A 25,296-nucleotide genomic window follows, 5' to 3' on the forward strand; every position below is an offset into this window, starting at 1 on the left:
CCTTCAAAATCTACACCCCACCAACAGGCAACAAACGGTAGCAAATACAAAGTCAATACCCCTAACATCAACAACGATCCCATTCTCCACCACCCCACCCAACTGTCAATATATGCCTCAAATAAAACAAACCCTCCCACGGTGGAAAAACAAAACAAAAGTGAAAAGAAAAAGGAGTCCGGAATCGCCCACGGCCACCATTAACCGATAGAGTCCCGTCCCCCGTCCCCCACGACAACACTCAATGCCATCCAACCTCCAAAAGAGTACCGTAAATGACACCCAAGAGTTGTAAACCCCCCTCCCCAACTCCTCCCCCTCCACTTCCTCTTCTAAAACTCCTCCCCCCAACCTCGGTTCCTTTCCCCCAACATTCCACCCCGGCTAGACCACTCGGACCCTGTTCTGCCAGCTCCGATGGCTGCAGCTCCTCCCCCCCCACCTCACTCCCGTTCACTGGCCAGCTTAAACCAGCCAACGTGGAGGCCCCCGCCCGGGCCCCTTTCCTCCTTGCCCGGCCCCAGGAAAAACCCAGAAGTCCACTTTTAGCATACAAACCCCGCATATCCACCTACACCCCAAAGAGCCCTCATTTCGACTGAAAGTTCCATTTCTTCCCTTGTCCAAATATATACAAGGTTGGCACCTATAGCCCATATACCAGCACGCAGTGAAACAAAAAAGAAAAAAAAATACAGTCATGAGGCTACATTGGTACATGACCATTTCTAAATTCTGCCACAGTCCTTCTGCCTTCGCAAACTCCTCTGCTGCTTCTGACGTCCCGAAATAAAAGTCCTTGAACTTGTAGGTCACCCTCAGCTTCGCTGGATATACAATGCTGCACTGCACCCTGCTAAAGTACAGTGCCCTCTTCACCCGGTTGAAGGCAGCCCGCCTCCTCGCCAGCTCCACTGTAAAGTCCTGGTATATGCGTATACCAGCTCCAGCCCACTGCACCACCCGCTTCTGCTTAGCCCAGCACAGGACCTTCTCCTTTACACTGTACCTACGGAAGCACAGAGTCACTACTCTTGGCGGCTCACTCGCCTTTGGTACAGGCCTCCACGACCGATGTGCCCGATCCAGCTCATATCGGGAGGGATCCTCCCCCTCCCCCAATAGTTTCGCCAACATCGCGGCAAAATACTCAGTCAGCCTCGGTCCTTCAACTCCTTCAGGCAGCCCCACAATCCTCAAATTCTGTCGCCTGGATCTGTTTTCCAGGTCTTCCATTTTGCCTCGCAGATCCTTGTTGATCTCCATCACCTTCCGCATCTCCTTCCCCATCGAGGTAAGTTGACCACTGTGCTGCAGTACTGTCTCTTCCACTTCCTTCAGCGCCTCCCCTTGCTCCCGCACCTCCGCCACTGCGCTCGCCACCGCCGTCCTCACCGGGGTAATCGCCTCCTCCACCAGCACTTTCAAAATCGCCCCCATCTCCTTCCTCATTGCCTCCATATGTTTCGTAAACTGCCTTTCGAATTCCACGGCCATCACCGTAGTTATTTCTTCAGCCGTAAGCAATGCGGCCTCCCCTAGCGCTCCAGCCTCCATTTTGTTTACTGACCCCACGGTGACCTTTTCACTCCCCGACGGACTTTCAGCTGCTTTTTTCACGGCCGTTTTTTTGCTGGTCTTCGACATTTCCCTTCTTTGTGCTGTCTCCCGACTTTCACTGCCTTCGCTGGCCCTAATACCGGGCGTTAACCCCCGACAATGTCGTTCCCGAACGGGAGCCCTCCAACGCGCAGCTGCCTCCCGCCCGCCGTCACCGGAAGTCTCACAGAGAGGGAATCCTTTTGGCAGTGTTCGCTTCACCAATCTGCCCCAAAAAGTCTGTAGAAACTCCTGAAAAAGGTCTGAGAGTCTGTTCCAGATGGGAGCTGCCGAATGCGCGACCTACTTCTCCATGGCCGCCACCGGAAGCCTCGTCCCCGCTTCTTCAATGGCCTTGGTGAGATCTTTTCACAGTTATTCCCTCTGCTGCTAGAATTCACCTTTAATAAAAGCCCTCAAGTCAGCTTGAAGCATTTAAGCTTGCCCTTCCCCCGCCTGCATGCTGGAAGAGGCTTTTGTCTTTACAGCAGATCAAGCCAAATCTTTTACTGTTTCTGCCGGGTCTGGTAGCCAAAAGACATACCATTCCTGGGGGAAAGTACCCCTCCAACATTCACCTACGTCTTTTCATCAAAATTCCACCCCGTATTGATTAAAAAAGAGCTCTTTTCTGTAACCTTGGGCAGGAGCTGCCTTGTGTGTGACCACTTACTCCATGGTCCACACCGGAAGTGGGGATGGGAAATTATTACTTGCACGATGCAGGTCTAAGTGGGGTAGATGAGTACAAACTTGTGGGGTGGGATTTTTCTCCCCCCTCCACGACGTGTTCTTCAGTGATAGAGGTGGGCTCGCCAGTGGCTGGTTGCCGGATCTACTGGACCCAGTGTTTTCAACACATCCCTCGCCACAGGGAAATCCATGACAGGGGTGCGCCGTCGGCAGGACTGTAAGATTCTGTCAGCGGAAACGGCCAGAAAATTCCACCCATCAATGATTAAAAGTTGCACCACAGGTTAGCAAAACCGTATAAAAGTATTTCTACACGGATAGAAGTGAAAAGTTGAGAGGTTTTGCTAAACCGGTGTCACACCTTGGTGAGATCACTTAGAGAATGGCATGAAATTGTCTTATATAGAAAGGATACAGAGGAAATTGAGAAGGTGCAGAGTAGATTTACAAGGATGATACCAAAAATGCACAGGTATACATATCAGGAAAGGATTGACAGGGTGGGCCCCTACTGTCTAGAAGGAAAATGGCTGAAGGGTAACCTGATAGAGGCCTTTAATGATGAAAGGTCTTGATAGGGTGTGCACAGAAAGAGTGGGCACCATCATGGTGGAGGGGCAGGGATTGCTCCCCCCACAGGGATCGGGATCACCACTGAAAAAATTACCTCCAGAAGCACTGGGGAAATCCCCCCCCCCCCGCACCGGGACAAAACCCCCCCACCGACGAGCATTGCCGCAACGCCCCCCCCCCCCCCCCCACCCCCCCGCTGCCCGCCCAAAGCACTGCGGCAACTCCCCAACACATAAGATGAATCCCCACCCTAATGGAGCTCCCCTGGGAGGGCCTGCCAGGGTGACACCACCAGAGTGTTGCTGCCAGGTTGGCACTGGCAGAGTAACAGTGCAGTGCCAGGCCATGTTCCTCTCCGCCCGGCAGCTATACCTAACTTTGTGCACCTGGCAGGTTCAGCTTGACAGCTTCATGTTTTTAAATACCTGTTGTAGACCTCGCCAATGGAATTCTCTATGTGGCGGGAACATATGGCAGGGAAGCCTAGTGTTTTAAATTTATTAAAATATATCTAAATGTGGCTCCCACCCTTTCTGAGGGCAGGAACCTCGTTACATCACCGGCGGGGAGCGGGAAACAAAATCGGTAAATGAGATCTTGCCAGGGAGAATCTCATTTTCCGATTCTCATGAGATTCTGTGCCCTCGCCACCGTTTTTGCTCATGACGAACGCGAGTGGAAAAGCAGCCCAGTGTTTCCTCTTGTAGGGAAGAACATAACTGAAGGCCACTGACATGAAATAGTCACCACGAAATCCAACAGCAAATTCAAAAGAAATGTCTTTACCCAAAGAATGGTAAAATGTGGAACTCACTATCACAAGGGGTGTTTGAAACAAATGGTGCAGATGCATTTCAGAGGAAGTGAGGCAAGCATTTGATTGACCATTATAATGGCAGATTTAGTTGAGAAAAGTAAGGAGGAGGTTCGGGTGCAGACATCGGCGTGAACTGGTTGGACCAAGTTGTCTGTTTCAGTGTCGTATATCCTTGGTAACCCGATGTAGTCTGGTCTCCATAGCAATGACAAAGATTTAGAGGCACTGGATCAGATGTTAAAAAAAAATACAGAATGATACCAAAGCTGAGATGTTATATCGGTCAAGAAATACTGAACCGACTGGGGCTCTTTTCTCTCGCAAAGAGAAGGGTGAGAGAATTCTTTACGATTATAAAAGATTTGACAGTATAGACATCGAGAAGATGCTTGCACTTGTAAGAAAATAAAACAGAACTAGGGGCCATAAATATAAGACAGTCACTAATGCATCTAAAAGGGAATTATGAAGAAATGTCTTTCCCCAGAGAGTGATTAGAATGTGGAACCTGTTACCACAAGGAAAGGATGAGGCAAATAGTATGGATGCATTTTGGGGGAAGGTAGAGAGAAACGCGAGAAAGGCAAGCATATGGTGATGAGTTTAGACATAGAATCATAGAATTTACAGTTCAGAAGGAGGCCATTCGGCCCATGAAGAAGGGTGAAAAAAAACACAAAAACAGAAAATACTGGACAATGTCAGCAGGTCTGACAGCATCTGTGGAGAGAAAAGGGAGTTAATGTTCGAGTCTGGATGACTCTTTGTCAAAGCTAGAGAGAACTGGAGAGTTCAGTCAGATTTATACTGTAGTGGGGTGGGGGGGGGAGGGGGAGGCTAATAAGGGGCCAGCGATAGGTGGAGATTGACAAAGATGTTGAGGACAGAAGACAAAAGTAATGTAAAATGGGGGTGCTTAAGGCTCAGATGAGTGCTGATAGTGGCACATAAATCTCTTTCTGTTAAATCTCTTTCTGTTGTTATGGGTGAGGCGTTTTCAGAACCCCAAAATGTATCATGGAGTTCAACCAACCTCTCCCTTTAATGGATTTGTTACTTTTCCTAGCACACAGCTTGTCCCCTAGGGGTGGGATTACAATTATGGACAAGTGGGTTTTTAAACACAAAACACTGTTTATTCCATGAGCTCAACTTAACATGTTAAATAAACATTGGATCTTTTAACACCCCTTACTTCAAAGGTAACTCAGAAAATATTGCAACAGTAAATAACTCCTTAAAATGTTCCTTCAAACTACCAAGAGACTTAACACCTTTAAACAAAATCACATCAGGTTAAAGGATATATATTTTTTCTGTAGAAGGGCAGAGATATATTAACTTGGGTGACTTCAGTTCCAGCACCTTGCTTTCTTCCTGCAAACTCACAGCAAACCAGAACTTCTCAAGCTGCTGTCTCAAACTGACTTTCTACTTTTAAACTGCTCTCAGCAAAACCAGCCAGGCACTTTTCAAAACTTGCAGCTCTCTAGAAACACACAGATACACACCAGCTGCTGTTTAAACTGAAACTAAAAACCTGCAAAACTAAACTGCAAAATGGCTGACCTGAGCTGAGCTGCACCCACTCTGTGACATCACTGTTTTCTTAAAGGTACTTTGCTTAAACATCCATGTCTTGAAGGTACCCTCACATGACACTGTGCTGTAAATGCTTTGTGATTTGAACCGCAGTCACAGAACTTTTTATTTCTAAGAATGTAACCAGAAGAAATGATAATGTGTGTGCATGTATAATATACTGATGCATATATCAAACAACTTTGCTCTGTTTTTTTGAATATATGCTGGTTTGCCAATGCATGTCACTAGAAAAGTTTCCCCGTCATTCGAAAGCTGATTCAAAAAGGAAAGGACTTTGAAACAAGATCACTACATGAAGGAGTCTTTCGAGATGTCAGACAAAGAGTTTATGTAACCTTGTCAGAAAGCAACACTGGAGAGAGAAAGGAAAATCCGACACCATAAATCTGGGTATCAGCTTTTTCCAATCAAAAGATGCCATAAGTATTCTAACTGAAAGTAACTGATGACTTTTGGAAATGTTTATTGGTATGAGAATTTTGAAGCTCTTCAAGGAAGTTATTGGACTTTCAGATCCACTGGAGCATGGTTGGATGCAGAATAAGGCTCTTCATAGTCTTCCCCGGTAACGTGTCCCAGCTCCAGTCTGAATAAGGGTGTCACTCCTGTGTCCCCTCACCAGCCACGACTCCAGAAAAAGGTCAAAGTTTGCCATGAATATGAGTTAAAGGTCAATCTCATAAGGAATGAGAGTAGTCAGTTTCCAAATGATTTAGATCAGCAGGTCCTTAATAATGAGGTTCATCCATTGATGGTGTGAAAACAAGCTGTCATGTCACTGAGTGGCAAACTGCCAGTTCTCCAGAGTAATTCCTCACTCTGTTAGTCCTGTCCTTAGCTCAGCTCTTGGCAGGGATTGATTGGGTGCTTACGGCAGACCAGTTTCCTAGAAAGGGCAGAGGCATTAGGTGAGAAGTCAACCCACGCCAAATTTCAACAGTACTTTGGCAACTGGTTCGATAGACAACAAAGCAGCAGAGCCTTAACATTAGAGCGAGGGTCATCTTGGCCTCCTCCTGAGGTCCCCAGCATCACAGATGACAGCCTGCAGCCAATTCCGCTCACCCCACCTGATATCAAGAAATGGCTGAGCATGAAACAAAGGCTTTGGGACCTGATAACATCCCAGCTGCAGTGCTGTGAAGGCTTGTGTTCCAGAACTGTCACTTCACTCTAAGTCAAGCTGTTCCAGTACTGCTTCAACAACACTGGCATCGACCTGACAATGTGGAAAATTGTCCATGTATCCTGTCCTCAACCTGCAGGACAAATCCAATCAGCAAATTACCACCCCATCAGTGTACTTGCAATCAATTACAGAGTGATGAGGGATGGTATTGGAAGTGCCATCAAGCAGCATTTAATCACCCAGACCTTTTTCACTGATGTTCAGCCTGGATTCTGCCAAAGCCACTTAGCTTTTGATCTCAATTTAAGCATAGTTTAAACATGGGGAAAAAATCTGAACTCCTGAGGTGTGGTGAGTGTGACTACTGCCTTTGACATCAAGGCAGCGTTTGACAGAGTGTGGAATCAAGGAGCCCGAGCAATATTGAAGTTAGTGGGAATTGGGGTATGAATCACCTTCAGTTGGAATCATACCTAGTACAAAGGAAGAGGTTTGTGTTGTTGGTGGCCAATCATCTCTGTCCTAGGACATCACTGCAGGAAGACCCCCAATCATAAGGTCAATTCATTAAACATTACAGAGTATGCAATTCCACTCACAATTCCTCAGATAATGAACCAATCTATGCCCACATGAAGGAAAACTTGGACAACATTCAGATTTGGGCATTTGGATCACTGATTTTCTTGATCTATATTAAGACCTAGACTTGGGTGAAGAAGGCACAGTTTCAAAATCTGCAGATGACACAAACTTAGAAGTGTTACGGATTGTGAAGCTTGTGATAGATAGTAACATTTGCGCTACACAAGTGTCAAGCAATGACCATCTCTGGGTTTCCCACTATCAACACACTTGAGTTACCATTGACCAGAAATGGAACTGGACCAGAAGAACTCACCTTCTGACTCCCAAAGCCTATCTATCATCTACAAGGCACAAGTCAGGAGTGTGATGGTATACTCTCTGTTTGCCTGGATGAGTGCAGCTCCAACAACACTCCAGAACCTCGATAGCATCAAGGACAAATCAACCTGTTTGTTTGACATTCTATCCACCACTGGCATACAGTGGGTGCAGTGTGTATCATCTAAAAGATGAAGTGCAGAAACCTGTCATTAATGGCACTTTCCAAATCCTTTATCGCGAGCAACAGGAAGACTGAGAACAGCGGGCAGGTGGAAACACCCCATCTGTAAGTTCCTCTTGAAGTCTAACACTATCCTGACTTGGAATTATGTCTCTGTTCCTTCACTGTCACTTGGTCAAAATCCTGGAACTCCCTTCTGAAAACCACAGCAGGACTACAGACTTCCAAGAGGGTGGCTCATCACCTGGTGGACCTGCAGTGATGTCCACACCCCAAGAATTAATAAGAAAGCGTACTGTGGCACTGTTCAAAATCCCACAAAGAAGTGCTGCAAGACTGCCCCAACACAGCTGTTAACTGCAGAGTAACTGTAGCATCATGTTCCAGTATATTATGAACTCTCAATCAATACTTTATATTTATATAACTGACCAAAAGGCGACAAAAGATGGCTGCCTGAGAGTCAGCTGACCTCTTCTGTGGATGAAAACCACTTCCGTCTCAACAGGGAACAAAAGGAACCTTCCAGGCTGATGTTGCATCATTGCCCTTACCTGAAACTAATTTCAAATTGAATGGGCGATCCAAAAGCAATGATTCTGGCTGTCTCAAACTCTCCAAGGTCTTAAATCCACAACACAGGATGCTTACTCAATGTAACCACTCACCTTATTTGGAAAACAACTTTGAACTTGCAAAAGGCCACAAGATGAGACAGCCATGTTTTCTGCCGGCTTTTAAACTAGGTTGCAGAGGGAGAATTCCATCGAAAGACATTGAATAGCTGCAAGTCAACCCAACAGCCAGTGAAATGAATGGTAATACCTTGAAATGGGAGAGGAACTCTTCCCCAACTTGTTCCAACTTCGGATTCACCTGAGAACCAACCTCCTGGACATTTGACTGAGAATCTTTCACTTTACAAAACTTTCACTTCAACTTTAAAGCTTCGCCTCCATCTAAGAAACTACAGGCATGCTACAAAAGAGGCTGAGGGCCAGATTTTTCCTGCCCTTACTCCCGGTGGGATCCTCTGGTCCTGACGAAGGCGATTCCCGATGGCGGATTGTCCGGCGGTGGGGCGGACGAGCCATGAAAAACATTGTAGACATCGGCGGAATCCGAAAATCACACCCTGAGATAATTGTCAATTGTAATCATATTGTTTTACCTTCATCTGTTTTTAATCTCGTGTGTTAAATGAGTGAGACAGTGTGTTTTAAATGTGTGTATCAATAAATAAACTTTTTTAAAAAACATTACAAAAAGCTGCTGATCATGAGTAATGAAAGGAAAACAAATATATCTTGGGCGAGATTCTCCGACCCCCCGCCGGGTCGGAGAATCGCCGGGGGCTGGCGTGAATCCCGCCCCCGCCAGTTGCCGAAGTCTCCGGCACCGGATATTCGGCAGGGGCGGGAATCGCGTCGCGCCGGTTGGCGGGCCCCCCCGCTCGATTCTCCGGCCCGGATGGGCCAAAGTCCCGCCGCTAAAATGCCTGTCCCGCTGGTGTAAATTAAACCATCTACCTTACTGGCGGGACAAGGCGGCGCGGGCGGGCACCGGGGTCCTGGGGGGGGGGGGGGGCGCGGGGCGATCTGGCCCCGGGGGGTGCCCCACGGTGGCCTGGCCCGCGATCGGGGCCCACCGATCCGCGGGCGGGCCTGTGCCGTGGGGGCACTCTTTCCCTTCCGCCTCCGCCACGGTCTCCACCATGGCGGAGGCAGAAGAGACTCCCTCCACTGCGCATGCGCGGGAATGCCGTCAGCGGCCACTGACGCTCCCGCGCATGCGCCGCCCGGAGATGTCATTTCCGCGCCAGCTGGCGGAGCACCAAAGGCCTTTTCCGCCAGCTGGCGGGGCGGAAATTCGTCCGGCGCCGACCTAGCCCCTTAAGGTTGGGGCTCAGCCCCCAAAGATGCGGAGCATTCCGCACCTTTGGGGCGGCGCGATGCCCGTCTGATTTGCGCCGTTTTGGGCGCCAGTCAGTGGATATCGCGCCGTTTCCGGAGAATTCCGCCCCTAGTCCATGACAACACTCACAATACAATCATCCAACTCTATTTACGCACCTCTATCTGTGGCTTCAACATTTAATCAGTGCCACATAACAACAAAATATTCTTACCCCAGATCAGCAGGAGATACCTCAGTGAGGCAAAGTACAACACAAGTGTACAGACAGCAAGCACAGCACAGGCAAGTTTGGAAAGGAATGGGACCGACCAGTTGAACGTGCTGCAAGTTTCAAAAAAACAGAATGGAATGGAAAAATTAAAATTGCAATTCACGCCAATGTGATCTCTGCCAAGTGTTCCAAAATCCTAGATATTTACATTCTAAAGTTACACACTTTCCAACAAATAACATGTAACTGGATACGTCACTTAAAAAAACCCACACATTTAATGGAAGGATCAAAACAATAATAATAATATAATAATCTTTATTAATGTCACAAGTAGGCTTACATTATCACTGCAATGAAATTACTGTGAAAATTCCCGAGTCGCCACATCCCGGCGCCTGTTCGGGTACACAGAGGAATAATTCAAAATGTCCAATTCACCTAACAGCACGTCTTTCAGGACTTGTGGGAGGAAACCGGAGCACCCGGAGGAAACCCCCGCAGACACAGGGAGAACGTACAGACTCTGCACAGACAATGACCCAAGCCTGGAATCAAACCCAGCTCTCTGGCACTGTGAAGCAACAGTGCTAACCGTTGTGCTACCATATCACCACTTTGCATATATTGATAAAGTCACGCATCTGAGAGGATTGCATAAACCTTTCCAACACAGCAGGCTGGATTCCCCGGTCCTTCAAGCACGTCTTTCTTGGCGGCACATGGTTTGTTGGCAGCGGGATTCTTTGTTCACGCCACTTGTCAATGGGATTTCCCCTTATAGCCACCCCATACCTCCGGGAAACCCGCAGGCGGGGGGTGCGCTGCCGGCGGGAACAGAGAATCCCACGTCGGAGAATTCCGGCCGGCATCTATTCTAAAAGTAGAAAGTGGTGGAAATACTCAGCAGGCCTGGCAGCATTTGTGGAGCGAGAGAATGTGTTACAGTTTCGAGCCAATTATGTTTTTTCTTCAGAACGGAACAGTTCCAAAGAAATGTCACATTTAACTTGAAATACTGGGTGGGATCCTCCCTCCCCTGATTTCTGCCCCCCCCCCGCGGTGGGATTTGCGGCGGCGGAGAAGGCCCACCATTGGCTGGCGGCAGTATCTTCCAGTCCCGCCGCTGTCAATGAGGCTTCACGTTGTTTGCACCCTCCACTGCTGGGGAACTGTAGGTGGGAGGGGGGGTGGGGGGGAGGGGGCTCGCTGTTGGTGGGACACAAAGATTCCGCCGGCGGAAACAGCTGAAAATCCAGCCCATTAATCCTGTTTCTCTCCCTCTCTCTCTACAGATGCAACCAAACCTGCTGAGTATTTCCAGCACTTGCTGTTTTGATTTCAGCTTTCCAGTATCCAAGATATTTTGCTTGCTGCATCTATTCAGCTCTTTTCCCAAATTAACTCACTTTACTTTACATACTTATTGATTTGTAAGTATCATTACGACAAGGATTGAGTATACTTCCATTAAAGGAACACTCCAAGGAGCAGCTTATAAAGATGTAATTCAGACCCTAACCATCAGCCTTACAGGATTTCGTACTAAAATTACAATGTTTTTACTTGCTGCTGTTGCTAATTAGCACTATAACCATTGATACTGCTGGCCTCCATTTCCCACTGTGTGCTTATTTATTTTGACACAGGGACCATAAAATGCTAAGTATAATTTTGTTTTAACAACAGTTTTCCTCTCCATTGCATTTATAAGAAATTTTATGTAACAGCTCTGGAATGCATCCTACATCTGACAATTCAAAGTATTTTTTTCACTCTTAAGTTGTATAAAATATGAAATGTAAATAGCAGGAATTTTATGTCAAGGAAGCTGCTTTGAATGAAATGGAGCAGACAATGTGCAGGATTCAACCAAAACATTTCCATATCCGGTTTTGGGCGCATTTAGCGGGTGCCAAGAAAGACCTCACTATCCGTGGTTGTTTTTTTTTTGTCATTTCTGTCATTTCCTGCACAGGCAAACTGAGCTCGCCAGTGCAGAAGGACTATTCGCAGATCAAAGTTGGATTGGATTTTGTTTATTGTCACGTGTACTGAGGTACATGAAAAGTATTTTTCTGCGAGCAGCTCAACAGATCATTCAGTACAGGAAAATAAAATAAAATAACATAAAATACATAACAAGGCAACACAAGGTACACAATGTAACCACATACCACCGTCATCGGGTGAAGCATACAGGGGTGTAGTGTTAATCAGGTCAGTCCATAAGAGGCTTGTTTAGGAGTCTGGTAATAGCGAGGAAGAAGCTGTTTTTGAGTCTGTTAGTGCATGTTCTCAGACTTTTGTATCTCCTGCCCAATGGAAGAAGTTGGAAGAGTGAGTAAGCCAGGTGGGAGGGGTCTTTGATTATGCTGACCGCTTTCCCCATGCAGCAGGAGGTGTAGATGGAGTCAGTAGATGGGAGGCAGGTTTGTGTGATGGACTGGGCTGTGTTCACGACTCTCTGAAGTTTCTTGCGGTCTTGGGCCGAGTTGTTGCCATACCAGGCTGTGATGCAGCCAGATATGATGCTTTCTATGGTGCATCTGTAAAAGTTGGTAAGAGTTCATGTGGACATGCCAAATTTCCTTAGTTTCCTGAGTAAGTATAGGCGCTGTTGTGCTTTCTTGCTGGTAGCGTTGACGTGGGTGGACCAGGACAGATTTTTGGAGATGTGTACCCCTAGGAATTTGAACCTGCTAACCATCTCCACCTCAGCCCCGTTGATGCTGATTGGAGTGTGCACAGTCCTTTGCTTCCTGAAGTCAATGACTGGCTGTTTAGTTTTGCTTGCATTGAAGGATAGATTGTTGTCACTGCACCACTCCATTAGGTTCTCTATCTCCCTCCTGTATTCTGACTGGTCGTTATTCGAGATCCGGCCCACTATGGTCGTATCGTCAGCAAACTTGGAGATGGAGTTGGAACCAAATTTTGCCACTCAGTCGTGTGTGCACAGGGAGTATAGTAGGCGGCTAAGTACGCAGCTTTACGGGGCCCCGGTATTGAGGACTATTGTGGAGGAGGTGTTGTTGTTTATTCTTACTTATTGTGGTCTGTGGGTCAGAAAGTCGAGGATCCAGTTGCAGAGTGAGGAGCCAAGGCCTAGGTTTTGGAGCTTTGATATGAGCTTGGCTGGGATTATGGTGTTGAAGGCGGAGCTGTAGTCAATAAATAGGAGTTTGATGTAGGAGTCCTTGTTGTCGAGATCCTCCAGGGATGAGTGCAGGGTCAGGGAGATGGCATCTGCTGTGGACCGGTTGTGGCACTATGCGAATTGCAGTGGATCAAGGCGTTCTGGGAGGTGCAATTTTTAAAGGCAGCCCTGCTCTTTCAGCCCCCACCAGAAAGCCCACTGCAGCTTCCTGACCGCCCACTCCCCCCATTGCACCCAACATACGTCTTATGGGGTTCTCGAGCCCCCCTATCACCCTGCCTCTTATGGGAAAGGCACCCCTGGGCCTGACCCCTGGCATGAGCAACCTACCACCTGGGCACCTAGGCTCAGCCAGCCTGGCACACTGGTAGTTCCCCTGCCAGCACCACCCAGGCACCTGCCAGTGCCAGGATGACACTGCCAGATTGCCCAGTTGGCAGTGTCAAGGTACCCAGGTGCCACTGGGAGCCAGATACCACCCTGCCCATTGCCCGAGCACCCGAGTCTCCAATGGCCTGGGGGACCACCCTCCCCAGGTGCCATTACGACTGGTCCACATTTGTGCGGCTGGTAAAGGATGATGGCAGGTCTCGGGAAACAAGTTGCCTATTAAAATATCATAATGAGCCCCCCACCTCAACCTCCCCTGTGTTGTAGATTGGATACCCATCACACCATGGCTAAGATTATTGACCATCCTCCATGATAGCACCAACCAAGCCACAGAAAATGTAGGACCTCTGATTTCACTACACCTAAAGCAAGAGGAAACCTCCCTCCAAGTTCTGTTTACGGTCACAAACCAACAGCAAAAGTGGAAGAACAAAAGTGCAGAGACATCTGGCCCAGGAGCGAAGAGGTGGAATGCAGAGAGCACCTGAAAGTCATGTCGTTATTTATCACTGAGAGTGGAGTGTGTCAACTGGTCACCTGAATCTGAAGGAAGGGCTGTGAATTTGAAGCGTACAGTCTCACTGCCACTGGGCTGGAGAGCTGCCGGGCATCTCAGGGGCAGTTCACTGTATCAAGGCCTACTAATGTCAGGCTGCCTCAGTCATCAGCACAGAGGAGCACGACTCCTTCTGGACCACACAAACAACAAGACCATACGTAGCTCTTCTGGGCCTCTTCAAGTCCATCGCCTGGGGAAATGGTCAAATATCCATGGCTCATGCTCCACTGAGTTCTGACTGAATTTGCATATTTAAGGGGGCTTATTGCCTGCAATGGGTGAGTGCACCCATGACTGTCAGTTGGCCCCTTTCAAAATGTCAACAGCATTTTCATGTGTGTTGAGGCCATTAGCGGCTATTAATGGCAGGTGGTCAAAGTAAATATTCCTGCATCAAAACAAAGCACTGAAGCCTTTTGAATTGAGCAACACTTATAGCATAGAGTTGCCTGCAAGCCTGTGTTCTTGTTGGCCGGCATAATTTTACGGGCCCATTAATTTGTTGTAACGAGAAACAATGAAACCTTAGTCCCAAATGCCATTGCACAAGTGCCATGTGGGTGTAGGTGACCACAGTTTTCCAAAATTTCTGATCAAAGCAATAGTGGACGACCTTATTGTTGGGAGTTCTGGTTAAGCCAGACTTTAATATTGTTGGCACAGTAAGAAGTCTTACAACACCATGTTAAATGCCAACAGGTTTGTTTGGAATCACTAGCTTTCGGAGCGCAGCTCCTTCCTCAGCTGAGTGAAGAGGTGGGTTCCACAAACACATATATAGACAAAGTCAATGATACAAGATGATAAAATATGGTTGAACTGCTTCCTTCATGGTCGGCCAATTGCTCTCCTTCCGTTCATCCTTCTGGTGGTGATTAAAACTCCACTGTACATTCTGCCCAGATAACATGTCTGAAGAACTCCCTTTGTCTCCTTTTGATAAAGATTTAAGAGTTGTTTGTCCTGTGCCTCTAGCCTCATTCGATACTTCTTCATTAGTCCACCCAGATTACCCTTACGATCGGTCTTACACAGTGTATTTTGGAACACCAGTAGTTCAGAAATAAGAAATAATAGAGACGAATAGAGAGAAAGAAAGAGTGAAAGAAAGAAGGATGGACATGTATTTATCTAGCACTTTTCACAAGCACAGGATGTTCCAAACTGTTCTAAAGCCTTTGATCTCTGAAATGCAGCCACTGTTTTAATATAGGAATTGCAGAACCAATTAGCACACAGCAAAGTCCCACAAGCAAATTAAGTTGGTGGCCAGAGAGTCAGTTTGGTTGATGTTGGTCAAGGAGTAAATACGGTCAGGGCAACAGGGATATCCACTCTTGCTTGGCTTCAAACTAATACTATGGGCATGATCCAATTGCCACGCTGTGCCTGAAAGTCAGCTCGCCGCTGCGCAGCGTGGGCGATAAAAGCTGGGAGACCTGCTCCCAGGATCTAAACCGAACTCGAGAGACGTTGAAATATAAATACCACTCATTGTGAGCGGGATCACTTTTTTGGCAAATCTGCACATTAGAGCGAGACAGCTAGCCTCACTTTAATATGCAGATTCCCGAGGTACCTGAGGCTTTGGGATTTATCCCCTTCCCCTCGGAGACCTCGGGCGACCGCCGTTTAGCACTGTTCTCCACAGACGGGAACAGACGGAACAGCACTTGTAGCGGTCTCCCTGGGGATCGGAGGCTCCCAGATGAATGCCCTTTCGGCAGGGTGGTGCCCCGGCACTGCTGATGCCAGCTGGGCACCCTGGCAGTGCTAGCTTGGTATCCTGGCAGTGACAGTCTACCATTCTGGCAGTGCCACCTGGGTGCCAGCCTGGCATGGATGGTGTCAGATTGGCAGTGCCAAGCAGGCAGTTTTGCACGCGCGTAATCAGGCTGGGGGGTCCTCCCATAGAGCATTCGGGCTCGTCTAGGGGACCTCGGAAATCTCTACACTGGGGAGTTCCGGTGAGCGGAGCTCCTCAGTGTACAAAACGGGGCTATGTGCGGCATCGGCCGCTCGTTTACCTGCTGAGGCCCCTTATACAACGTGAGTCATGCTGTATAGCCATGTGTTTCTCGGTTCTGTGTGCTATGGGACTCTGTTCCCAATTAGTCGAAACGCGGCCGGAGATTTTTTTCATGACTGCCGTGAAGGACAAAGGGGGCTTTGGTTTCCCATTTCAGCCAAACATCAATACTCTATTAGTACTGCACTAGCGTTTCAGATCAGTCCAGGACCAACATTATTCTCCATGCATCCGGTAGGTTGTCAGTCAAATGCACTGTGCTGTCTATCAACAAAGACGTCTGTAACTGTAATGCTGCAGAATGAATACAAGTGTCACTAAAGGAACACAATCTGGTTAATTTGCAGAGTCGATTACTGAAGGATCTCTCGCTCCTCTGATTATCATGACTGGTCTTCCAACTTGGATCTTTCTGCATCTTCTGAACAGTGAGCGATCCAATCTCTCATGTTCCAACAGCTGCTTGAAAACAAACACTTTTCAACCGAGCTGATTTTATCAAAGTGTAACTGGAACCACAGTCCAGAATGCGGCTGGCGTATCGATGCAGAATTAATCCTCTTTTGTATAAAGAGCACAATGAGAAAGGCCTGAAAAAACCCACCTATTTCAAATAAAACTGGAATTTTCTTAATTAAAAACCCAGAGTGACATGGCGTAATCAAACTTTAATCATTTCACATTAATATATGCATTTTCCAATGAAAGAATCATAATACTAATTTCTTCTGTTTGAAATCCCAACGACCCCAGGGAAATGCATCAGATAACATGCTCGCATCCTCATTATCACCCTTGCGTGGTACACGACAATGCACCTGGGACAGGGCTAAGGAGAATGCACTAAACGCATTATCGTTATGAGAACCTAGGCTCTTTTCTATTTGTCAATAAAGTAAGCAATAATTAATTACTGCTCAATAATGTATCCCAGGATTAATACAGGCAAAACGAAAAACACAATAATGATGTGCAAACGCAAGATTGTTGTCAGATCAGATTAAATTCTTGTGACAATATACCACTCTATCATTTTCTGATGAGATTTGATGTGTGCACAAGCCTATTAGCAGATAGTTTATTGAAATAATATGATCTGATTGGACTACTCAACAGGTGGGCTCTATTCCTCTGTAGCACTGCAAAAGTTAAGGAATCATCTATATTTCAGAAGTTCGTTCTTAAAGGACTCATGCGAATACAAGAGCTAGGAGCAGGAGGAGGCAATTAAGCCCCTCGAGCACACTCTGCCATTCAATCCAATCACGGCTGATCTCATCTTGACCTCAACTCCATTTTCCTGCCCGCTCTCCATAATCCTTAAACCTACTCCTAATTAAATTCCGGCAATATCCTCCTTAAATTTACTCAACGTCCACACCACTCTGGGGCAGTGAATTCCACAGATTCACTAGCCTTCAAGAGAAGTAATTTCTCCTCATCTTTGTTTTAAATCTGCTATCTCTTATTCTAAAACTATGACCTCTTCCTAGAATTTACAGTGCAGAAGGAGGCCATTCGGCCCATCGAGTCTGCACCGGCTCTTGGAAAGAGCAACCTACCCAAGCCCACACCTCCACCCTATCCCCATTACCCAGTAACCCCACCCAACACTAAGGGCGCAATTTTGGACACTAAGGACTAAATTGTCCAATGAAACCAATCCACCTAACCTGCACATCTTTGGACTGTGGGAGGAAACCGGAGCATCCGGAGGAAACCCACGCACACACGGGAAGAACGTGCAGACTCCGCACAGACAGTGACCCAAGCCGGGAATCGAAGCTGGGACCCTGGGGCTGTGAAGCAATTGTGCTAACCACAATGCTACCGTGCTGCCCCTCCTCTTGTTCTAGACCCATGCACCAAATCAAGTTCTAATGATTATGATATTAGAAATTTGATCCCAAAGGAATGGAATTCATCAACAGCTGAAATCTTAATTTTAATAAAATAGAAAGACTTATATTTACACAATGCCTCTCTTGACTTAAGAGACTTCCAAAGTGCTTTGCAGCAAAAGAAGTATTTATGAAGTGTCGTCATTGCTGTACTATAGGAAATGTGGCAACCAATGTGTGCACTGCAAGACCCCACGAATAGCAAATGTGAAAATGACCAGCTCAACTGTTTTAGGTGTTGAGTGAGAGATTCATGTTGTCCAGTACACTGGGAAGAACTCCGATGATCTTCTTCGAAAGATTGTTTGTGGGACCTTTTACATCCACTTGAGAAAACTTGCCGAAATGGTGAGAGGATTCTTATGTTTTTCAATACTTCCCAAATGGTTCATTGAATCATGTCATTGAATAGAATGTTAAAAAGAGAAAGAAAGACCAACATTTATATAGTGTCTTTCATGAACACGGGATGTCTCAATACATTTTGCAGCCACTGAAATATTTCTGATGTGTCGTCGCTATTGTAATGGGAGTTAAGCGGCAGTCATTTTGCACACGGCAAGATTTCACAAATAGCAATGTGATAGTGACCAGATAACCTGTTTTTCCTTAGCATGCTGACCGAGGTAAGGAATTTGGCCAAGACACCGGGAATAACTCCCTTTCCCTTCTTCAAAATCATCATGGTCATTGAGTTTTACAAGTGACCCTTCAGCCCATCATGTCCATGCTGGCCAGCAAACACCTATCTATTTTAATCCCATTTTCCAGCAATTGGTCCATACCCTCGCGGGTTATGGCACTTCAAGTGCTCACCTAAATGCATATTGTGAGGGTTTTTGCCTCTACCACCCTGTCAGGCAGTGAGCTCCAGATTCCCACCATCCGAGCAGGTAGCTGGGGCTTTGGTTTAATATCACATCTGGAAGATGGCACCTCCTACACTGCAGCACTTCCTCAGGACAGGAAGGTCCAGGCTTGGGTTCCCAATCTGGACTGAGTTCAGCGAGTTCACCCACCAGCATGATGGCTTGCTGATATAACTGGCTTTAGTTCCTTGTAGTTGGGAAGAGGCCACTTAAAACTTCCGTTCTTTAACTCCCCTCAACAACCCCTGCTGCGGAAGCAGGTCTGTGTCCATCTGGTGAGGCCAGGATTTGTTGTGATGTACTCTGTGTGAACAAGTCTGTCACAGCCCAGTCCCTCGGCTCACAAAAGTAAGGCTATTTAGACAATGGTTGAGAACAATCAAGCTATCCCAGCAAGGAGACAACAATCTTCAGGGTGGAGAGAAAATTAATAGAAAAGTTTAGAGAAGAGAAACAAAGAGCCACTGCTAAATGGCCTATGTTTTGAAGATGAGATGGCCTGTTCACTCCCTGAATTAATTACAATTACCATCTTTGCCACTAGGAGCATGTATGCTGAAGCGCAATAACAAGATAATGCTATCATGCCCATTGGATCAATAAGGATATAAAAGGAACATTACCACAGACAACATGGGCAAGAGGTTTAAAATCCAGGACGATGCATTCCTCACTCGATCACTATGCGAACAGATACATTAAAGAGGCCTTGCTCTTCAGGCGTAACTCCTTCAGACCCTTTCAGTTAGGTCAGACCCTGAAGATCGAGATTATCTCACGATATGCTGTGTTATATGGGCAATGAACCTCCTCTTTCTCAGTGCTTTCCATTGAAGGCAAACATTTCCAAATATTTCTTTCTCCCACTGAACAAAAATAATTATTGCTCCCCAATGCTCCTGGGGAACAGCTCCCTTTGTGACAGTAGGAGATCCTCTGTAAATCTAATCGCCAGTTCTTATCTCAAACCCTTTTCTTGGTTCTTGGGATAATGACAACTCTGGCAAGGCACTGGTTAGTGCAAAAGTCCATTTGGTATGAGACCAGTTTGAGGGCAGCCCTTAAAAAAAAAAAGAGGCACTGAACATGTGGAGGACAAAGTATTGCCCTGTGCAAATATGCTACCATTTATCAGAATGTAATATCACAGCAGTTATTGCAGCTAACTCTAACTAGTATGAAGATGTGTCATGTCTTGTAATTGTTTTTCAATTAAGTGGCCAATTCACCCAACCGGCACATCTTTGGGTTGTAGGGGTGAGATCCACGCAGACACGGCGAGAATGTACAAACTTCACACGGACAGTGACCTGGTGTTCGGATCGTCCCCGGGTCCTCGGCGCCGTGAGATAGCAGTGCTAACCACCACTGTGACACCCAAGATAAGTGTTATCTTTAACTTTTTTGATTGTTTCATTAATTGTCAATTTTTGGAAATCTCTTGTGGTAGGAGCAGAAGCCTTCAAGCTCCAGGGCAGTCACTAGGAGCAATGCGTACAACGATTGGCATTCAACTTAGTGGGATGCTTATACCTTGAATGTAACAGTCAGGATTTGGCTTTGCACATATTACAGTTCTCAGGCTATTAAAGGTAAGGTGATAGTCACAACCCTGAATCTAAATGTTGATCCCCAACTTGGCTTTCCCTCTACACATGTCAGAAACTCATTAACGCACTGTTGCATGCCACGTTATCTGCCTCTCTTGTGTAACCTCGACTTAATAGAAGTTGTATTTTTTTGTGTCCTTGTCGGATTTTGCCTTTTGCTTTGCTTGCGACACTTGGTTCTGGATCTTGGTATTGCAGAATCTATGAGCATGCATGTGCCAATAATATAATCCATTTACAAGAACTTGACTTTGAACCGCCCCCCGTGTACAAAGCAGAGACGTGCCTCCGTCAGGAAATAGCCAAGTTATCCGCAATGGCTCTACAGGTCTGCCAAGGACTGGGAGGATTATCGTTTCACACACAAGCCCTTATGCGTGATGCACAGAAATGCTTTACATTGACTTGATCTGAGAATCAACATCAAGTGAGCTAATCTGCCTAGATGGAATTTATATTTCATCCCTTAATCCATTTCTGTAAATGATGGATTGTAAATTGTCAGGGTGTATGACAAGGCTGATTGATCACTTAATGAATGTTGAAACATATGATCGAGGTTTCTTCAATTGAATATTCATAAATTTGTTATCGAGTGTCGTAATTTTGCTTTAGTGAATACGAGAGTGAAAAAAAAATTGCTAATTGATGTATGCCTCCAATTTGTGCTGTGGGTTTCCACACTGTCGATGAAGTTCTAACATTATTGCAAAATACGAAGACTAATAGATGTGATTATGCACAAAATCAATGACTACAATCTATTTGTAGCTGATTAATTCACAGCAATATATGATCACAAGATGATGAATTACGATTGTGTATATTTATCAGTTACAATTAGTAGCTAAGTATGAGAGAGATAATATGAAAGCACAGGAAGAGCATTTTATTGGAGTCATGTACTCTCTTTCACCAAGGTGAATTAACATATTGTAAATGCATTATGTAGTAACACTCCAAACGGTACTGACAAACTGTACACAAAGTCGACACGAGACCAGGCTATTCCACTTAACAATAAGTCGTATAAGAGTAGGTGTGTGTTCCAATTTCAGTCTCCTGACTTCCATCCACTTCAATGCACTCACTTTGCAAAGAAAGCAAAGTACTTCACTCTTAATGATAGCGTTTGAGTGAGATCCTGTTGCAACTTTCAGATACTTAGTTTCTGCGCTACATTAGATTTCGCACTCAAAACCACATCGTTTGGAAATAATTAATTGCCATATATTAGTTCTGAAAATCAATTAGTAGCAGTGGAAAAGGGAATTCCAATACAAACTCATTCATTCTTTAAAAAAAAAAATTTAGAGTACCCAATTAATTTTGTCGAATTAAGGGGCAATTTTAGCGTGGCCAATCCACCTAGCCTGCGTATCTTTTAGGTTGTGGGGGCGAAACGGCGCAAACATGGGGAGAATGTGCAAATTCCACACGGACAGTGACCCAGAGCCGGGAACTAACCTGGGACCTTGGCGCCGTGAGGCATCAGGGCTAACCCACTGCGTCACTGTGTTGCCCCAAACTCGTTCATTCTTAATACTTTAAACTTGATTTTAATGGGAGCTGGGTATGTATTTTAAGAGGTAATTAAATCTGCTTTACATTACATTCTGTCCAGCTGCGGGGATCATTGGCCATACATTATTAAATTGTGCAGGGTGTGCATTTCCTGTCCACAAACTTCACCTTCTGTACTCGTGACTTCGAGACTGTTCAACAGGACCCATTCAATTTCCTATGTCATCTGTCACAATGCAGTCGCAAATTGCGCTCAATAGATGGCCCTGTGGAACAGATTTCTGCTGTTTCTACCCCAACCTTGTCCCCATCTCGCGCATTGAAAGGAAACTCACATTTATCAGCTGACTACAAACAATAGAATGGGCATTTTACCACTATTCAAAAGATGAATACTTAATAGCGAGAAAAAATGCTTTCTATTAAAGGATGAATCATAGAATCCCTACAGTGCAGAAGGAGGCCGTTTGGTATCGACCCTTCAAAACAGCACTCTACCTAGGTCACTCCACCCTATCCAAGTAACCTAACCGGCACATCCCTAGTCACTGAGGGGCAATTTAGCATGGCCAATCCACCTAACCCGCACATCTTTGGATGAAGTTTGAAGCTTAATCAATGCTGTTTTATTTGGACAATTCTGAATGTACTCAGTTTGGGACTGTATAACTTTAAAGTTTCCGGGACACCTGAGTGACCTTGAAATATTGGAACTGCCCTGGATAAGGCTTGGGCCAGAAAGGTCCGCATCTGCACTTCAGATCCCAACATGTTGAAGTATATTTACATTTAACAGAAGCTTGAACATATTTCTCGACATGATCAGCATCTCTTGTATTTACGTCAAAGATAGAACAAGCCTGCGCATTAAAAAAAAAATCCTACGCCAAAATCTTTTCCAGGCAAACTCTCTCTCTCTGCCATTTTTCTCAGTGACAAAACACCACGACCGACCAACTCATTTTGACTGAACATTAGGGCAAGATGTTTCGGAAAAGCAGAGCTGCAGGGACTGACCAGGAAAGAACTGAATTAAGAAGATGGCACCAAGTTGCAGCCCAGTTCAGTTAAGATCAAAGTAATCACTGCACTAAATCTCTGCGACACTTTCAAGGAACACGGCAGAAACTGGACAGGAGCACTAATGAGCAGCGCACTTTTCCACTTGTGATGTGGCACAGGAAACATTGAAACAGTAATAACCCTCACGAGACCCACGGGGATGACCCAATTGATCTCGCCATGGGGCTCGTGAAATACGAGCTCCTCCCCGCTGAGGGGCAGAGGCCAAACAGCTGGGGCTCTTGAATCTTGTACTTAAAAGCCTGCCCGGATTGGGACCGGCAAGATTGGTAGTCCCGGTTGGGTGCTGTATGCCGCTTTGCGGCCTTTACTTCTGTTTGCCAAAACAAACCTTCTTTGTGTAACCTTCTCGGGACTCCTGGAGATATTATAGGAACATTAGGAACAAGAGTAGGTCATTTAGCCCCTCGAGCCTGTTCCACAACGCAACTAGGTCACGGCTGATTGGCATCTCAACTCCCTTTACCTGCCTTTGCTCTATATCCCTTTATACCGTAACTAACAAAAACCTATCTTCGTATTGAAACCTTCTGTCATAGCCTTTTACAGGACAGAGTTCCAGTTTTCTACAGCTCCTTTGTATGACCAAACGTTTCCTGATTTGACTTGTGAATGCCCTTGCTCCATTTTTATGCCCCCTTGCTCTTGATTTACCCACTAGAGGAAACAGATTCTCGGTATTTACTCTATCAAATGCTTTTAAATGCTCAAATATATCTCCCCTCAAACTTCTAAACTCAAAGAAATGAAACCCAATAATGTCCTCATAATTTAACCCTCTCAGCTCTGGCATAATTCTGGTGCATCTAGTAAAGTCGCCATAGTCCCAGATGAGGGGGAAGAGAGGATGGGTGCTGATTGAAATTGAGGATCATCACATCTCAGGCGAGGGGCATGGTTGAGAATGTGGAGTCTTCATGAATCTCAGCTGGTACAGGGATTGAACCTGTTGGCCTCGCTCTGCATCACGAACCAGCCATCCAGCCAACTGAGCTCATCATTTTTCTCCTGAGGTTTGGTGCTCAAAACTCGACACAGAACTCTAGATTGCATCAGATCAAGGATCTGGACAGCTCGAGCATAACTTCTTCCCCTTTATATTCCATCCGCTTGGCCTATTTACTAACTTTGCCACAGATGGGAGAAGCAGGAGAAAAGTCACAATTCCTTTTACCAGATTCCCAAAATATCTGCTGCCAAATGTGTCTCTTCATTACCCAGGGCCCGATATACTTTGGAAGGGTTCTGCTCCATTAGTGAAGGATTCGACATAAATTAAATATAAAGGCACATCCCTTCTTCCTTTCACCAAAAAGGCCCACGGGGTCATTGCCAGAAGATCAAAGTTAGAAGAGTTTGACCATCTTGCCAATGCAGTGTAATTTACTTACTGCATGACTGTATTTCCAGCCCACTTAGAAATACTGGCTCAAACAGATCATTCAGTACATGGAAAGGAAAGAAAATACATAATAGGGCAACACAAGCTACACAATGTAAATACATAAACACCGGCATCGGGTGAAGCATTCAGGAGTGTAGTATTAATCAAATCAGTCCATAAGAGGGTCGTTCACTTTTACTGACGTATTCATTAAATTTAAATTCCACAAGCTGCCAGGGTGGGATCTGCACCCATGTCCCCCTAGCCTGGATCTCTGGATGACTAGCCTAGCGACCTTACCACAACGCCACCATCTTCGCCATACCATAACCACATGACTTGAATCGGATCAGGAAAAAGCCAGATACAAGTATCAGTTTGATAGACAGATGTATCTCACAAATAGAAAAGGGTGAACTTATTTCTAAAGAAAGAAATGTGACTTGATCATTATTTCAGTATTTCACTGACTATAAGCAATTACTAATTGATAAATATCTAATTATTGTGATGCTGTAAAATATCAGATGACTTATGGTCAGGCTACATGATCTATAAATGACAGCTTTAGATACACAAAACCAGCAACAATACTTACTTTTTGATTCTTTCACCAAACGATGCTGCCTTATCCAGGATATTTTGAACTGTAATAACAATATCTTGAACCATGTGGATCTTGCCTATTAATCCTTTCTTTTCAGAGTCCTGCAACCAATAATAAACATGCTGTCAGTCGAGCAGAACAAGGAAAGGAGGTGATGGGAGTTGATGGACATAGCGTTACGTTCAAAACATTATGATAGAGGCATGATGATAGTGGCTTCTTTTGTTCTATCACAGCCCATTATGGCATTGGAAATCAGACTCACTCACAGAAAATGGCCCACTTTGCATCGATACAGAAGTCTGAAGATACAGATATTCTGTCTGGCCAGATGCCTTGTGGGCTTTTATGCTTCACTGCTTTACTGGAGTTAAAGAGAAAGAGAGAAAAAAGTTTTAATTTTTTTTATTAAGCGGCAATTTAGCGTGGTCAATCCATCCACCCTGCACATCTTTGGGTTGTGCGGGTGAGACCTAAGCAGACACGGGGGAAATGTATAAACTCCACAAGGCCAGTGACCTGGGATCGAACCCTGGTACTTGG

At 45.7% G+C, this 25,296-nt stretch overlaps 1 protein-coding gene across 1 annotated transcript in view; it reads right to left on the bottom strand.

Annotated features, from left to right (window-relative positions):
- Positions 1–25,296, bottom strand: part of LOC140386398 (multiple C2 and transmembrane domain-containing protein 2-like) — a 606,972-nt gene that overhangs the window by 25,577 nt on the left and 556,099 nt on the right. Inside the window, exons 20-21 of the mRNA XM_072468698.1 lie at positions 24,745–24,854; positions 9,635–9,744 (exon numbers count right to left, since the gene is read on the bottom strand). Coding sequence (XP_072324799.1) covers positions 9,635–9,744; positions 24,745–24,854 — 220 coding nt within the window. The remainder of the gene's footprint in view (positions 1–9,634; positions 9,745–24,744; positions 24,855–25,296) is intronic.

This window comes from Scyliorhinus torazame, chromosome 12 (genome assembly GCF_047496885.1).
Source record: "Scyliorhinus torazame isolate Kashiwa2021f chromosome 12, sScyTor2.1, whole genome shotgun sequence".
Taxonomy (NCBI): domain Eukaryota; kingdom Metazoa; phylum Chordata; class Chondrichthyes; order Carcharhiniformes; family Scyliorhinidae; genus Scyliorhinus; species Scyliorhinus torazame.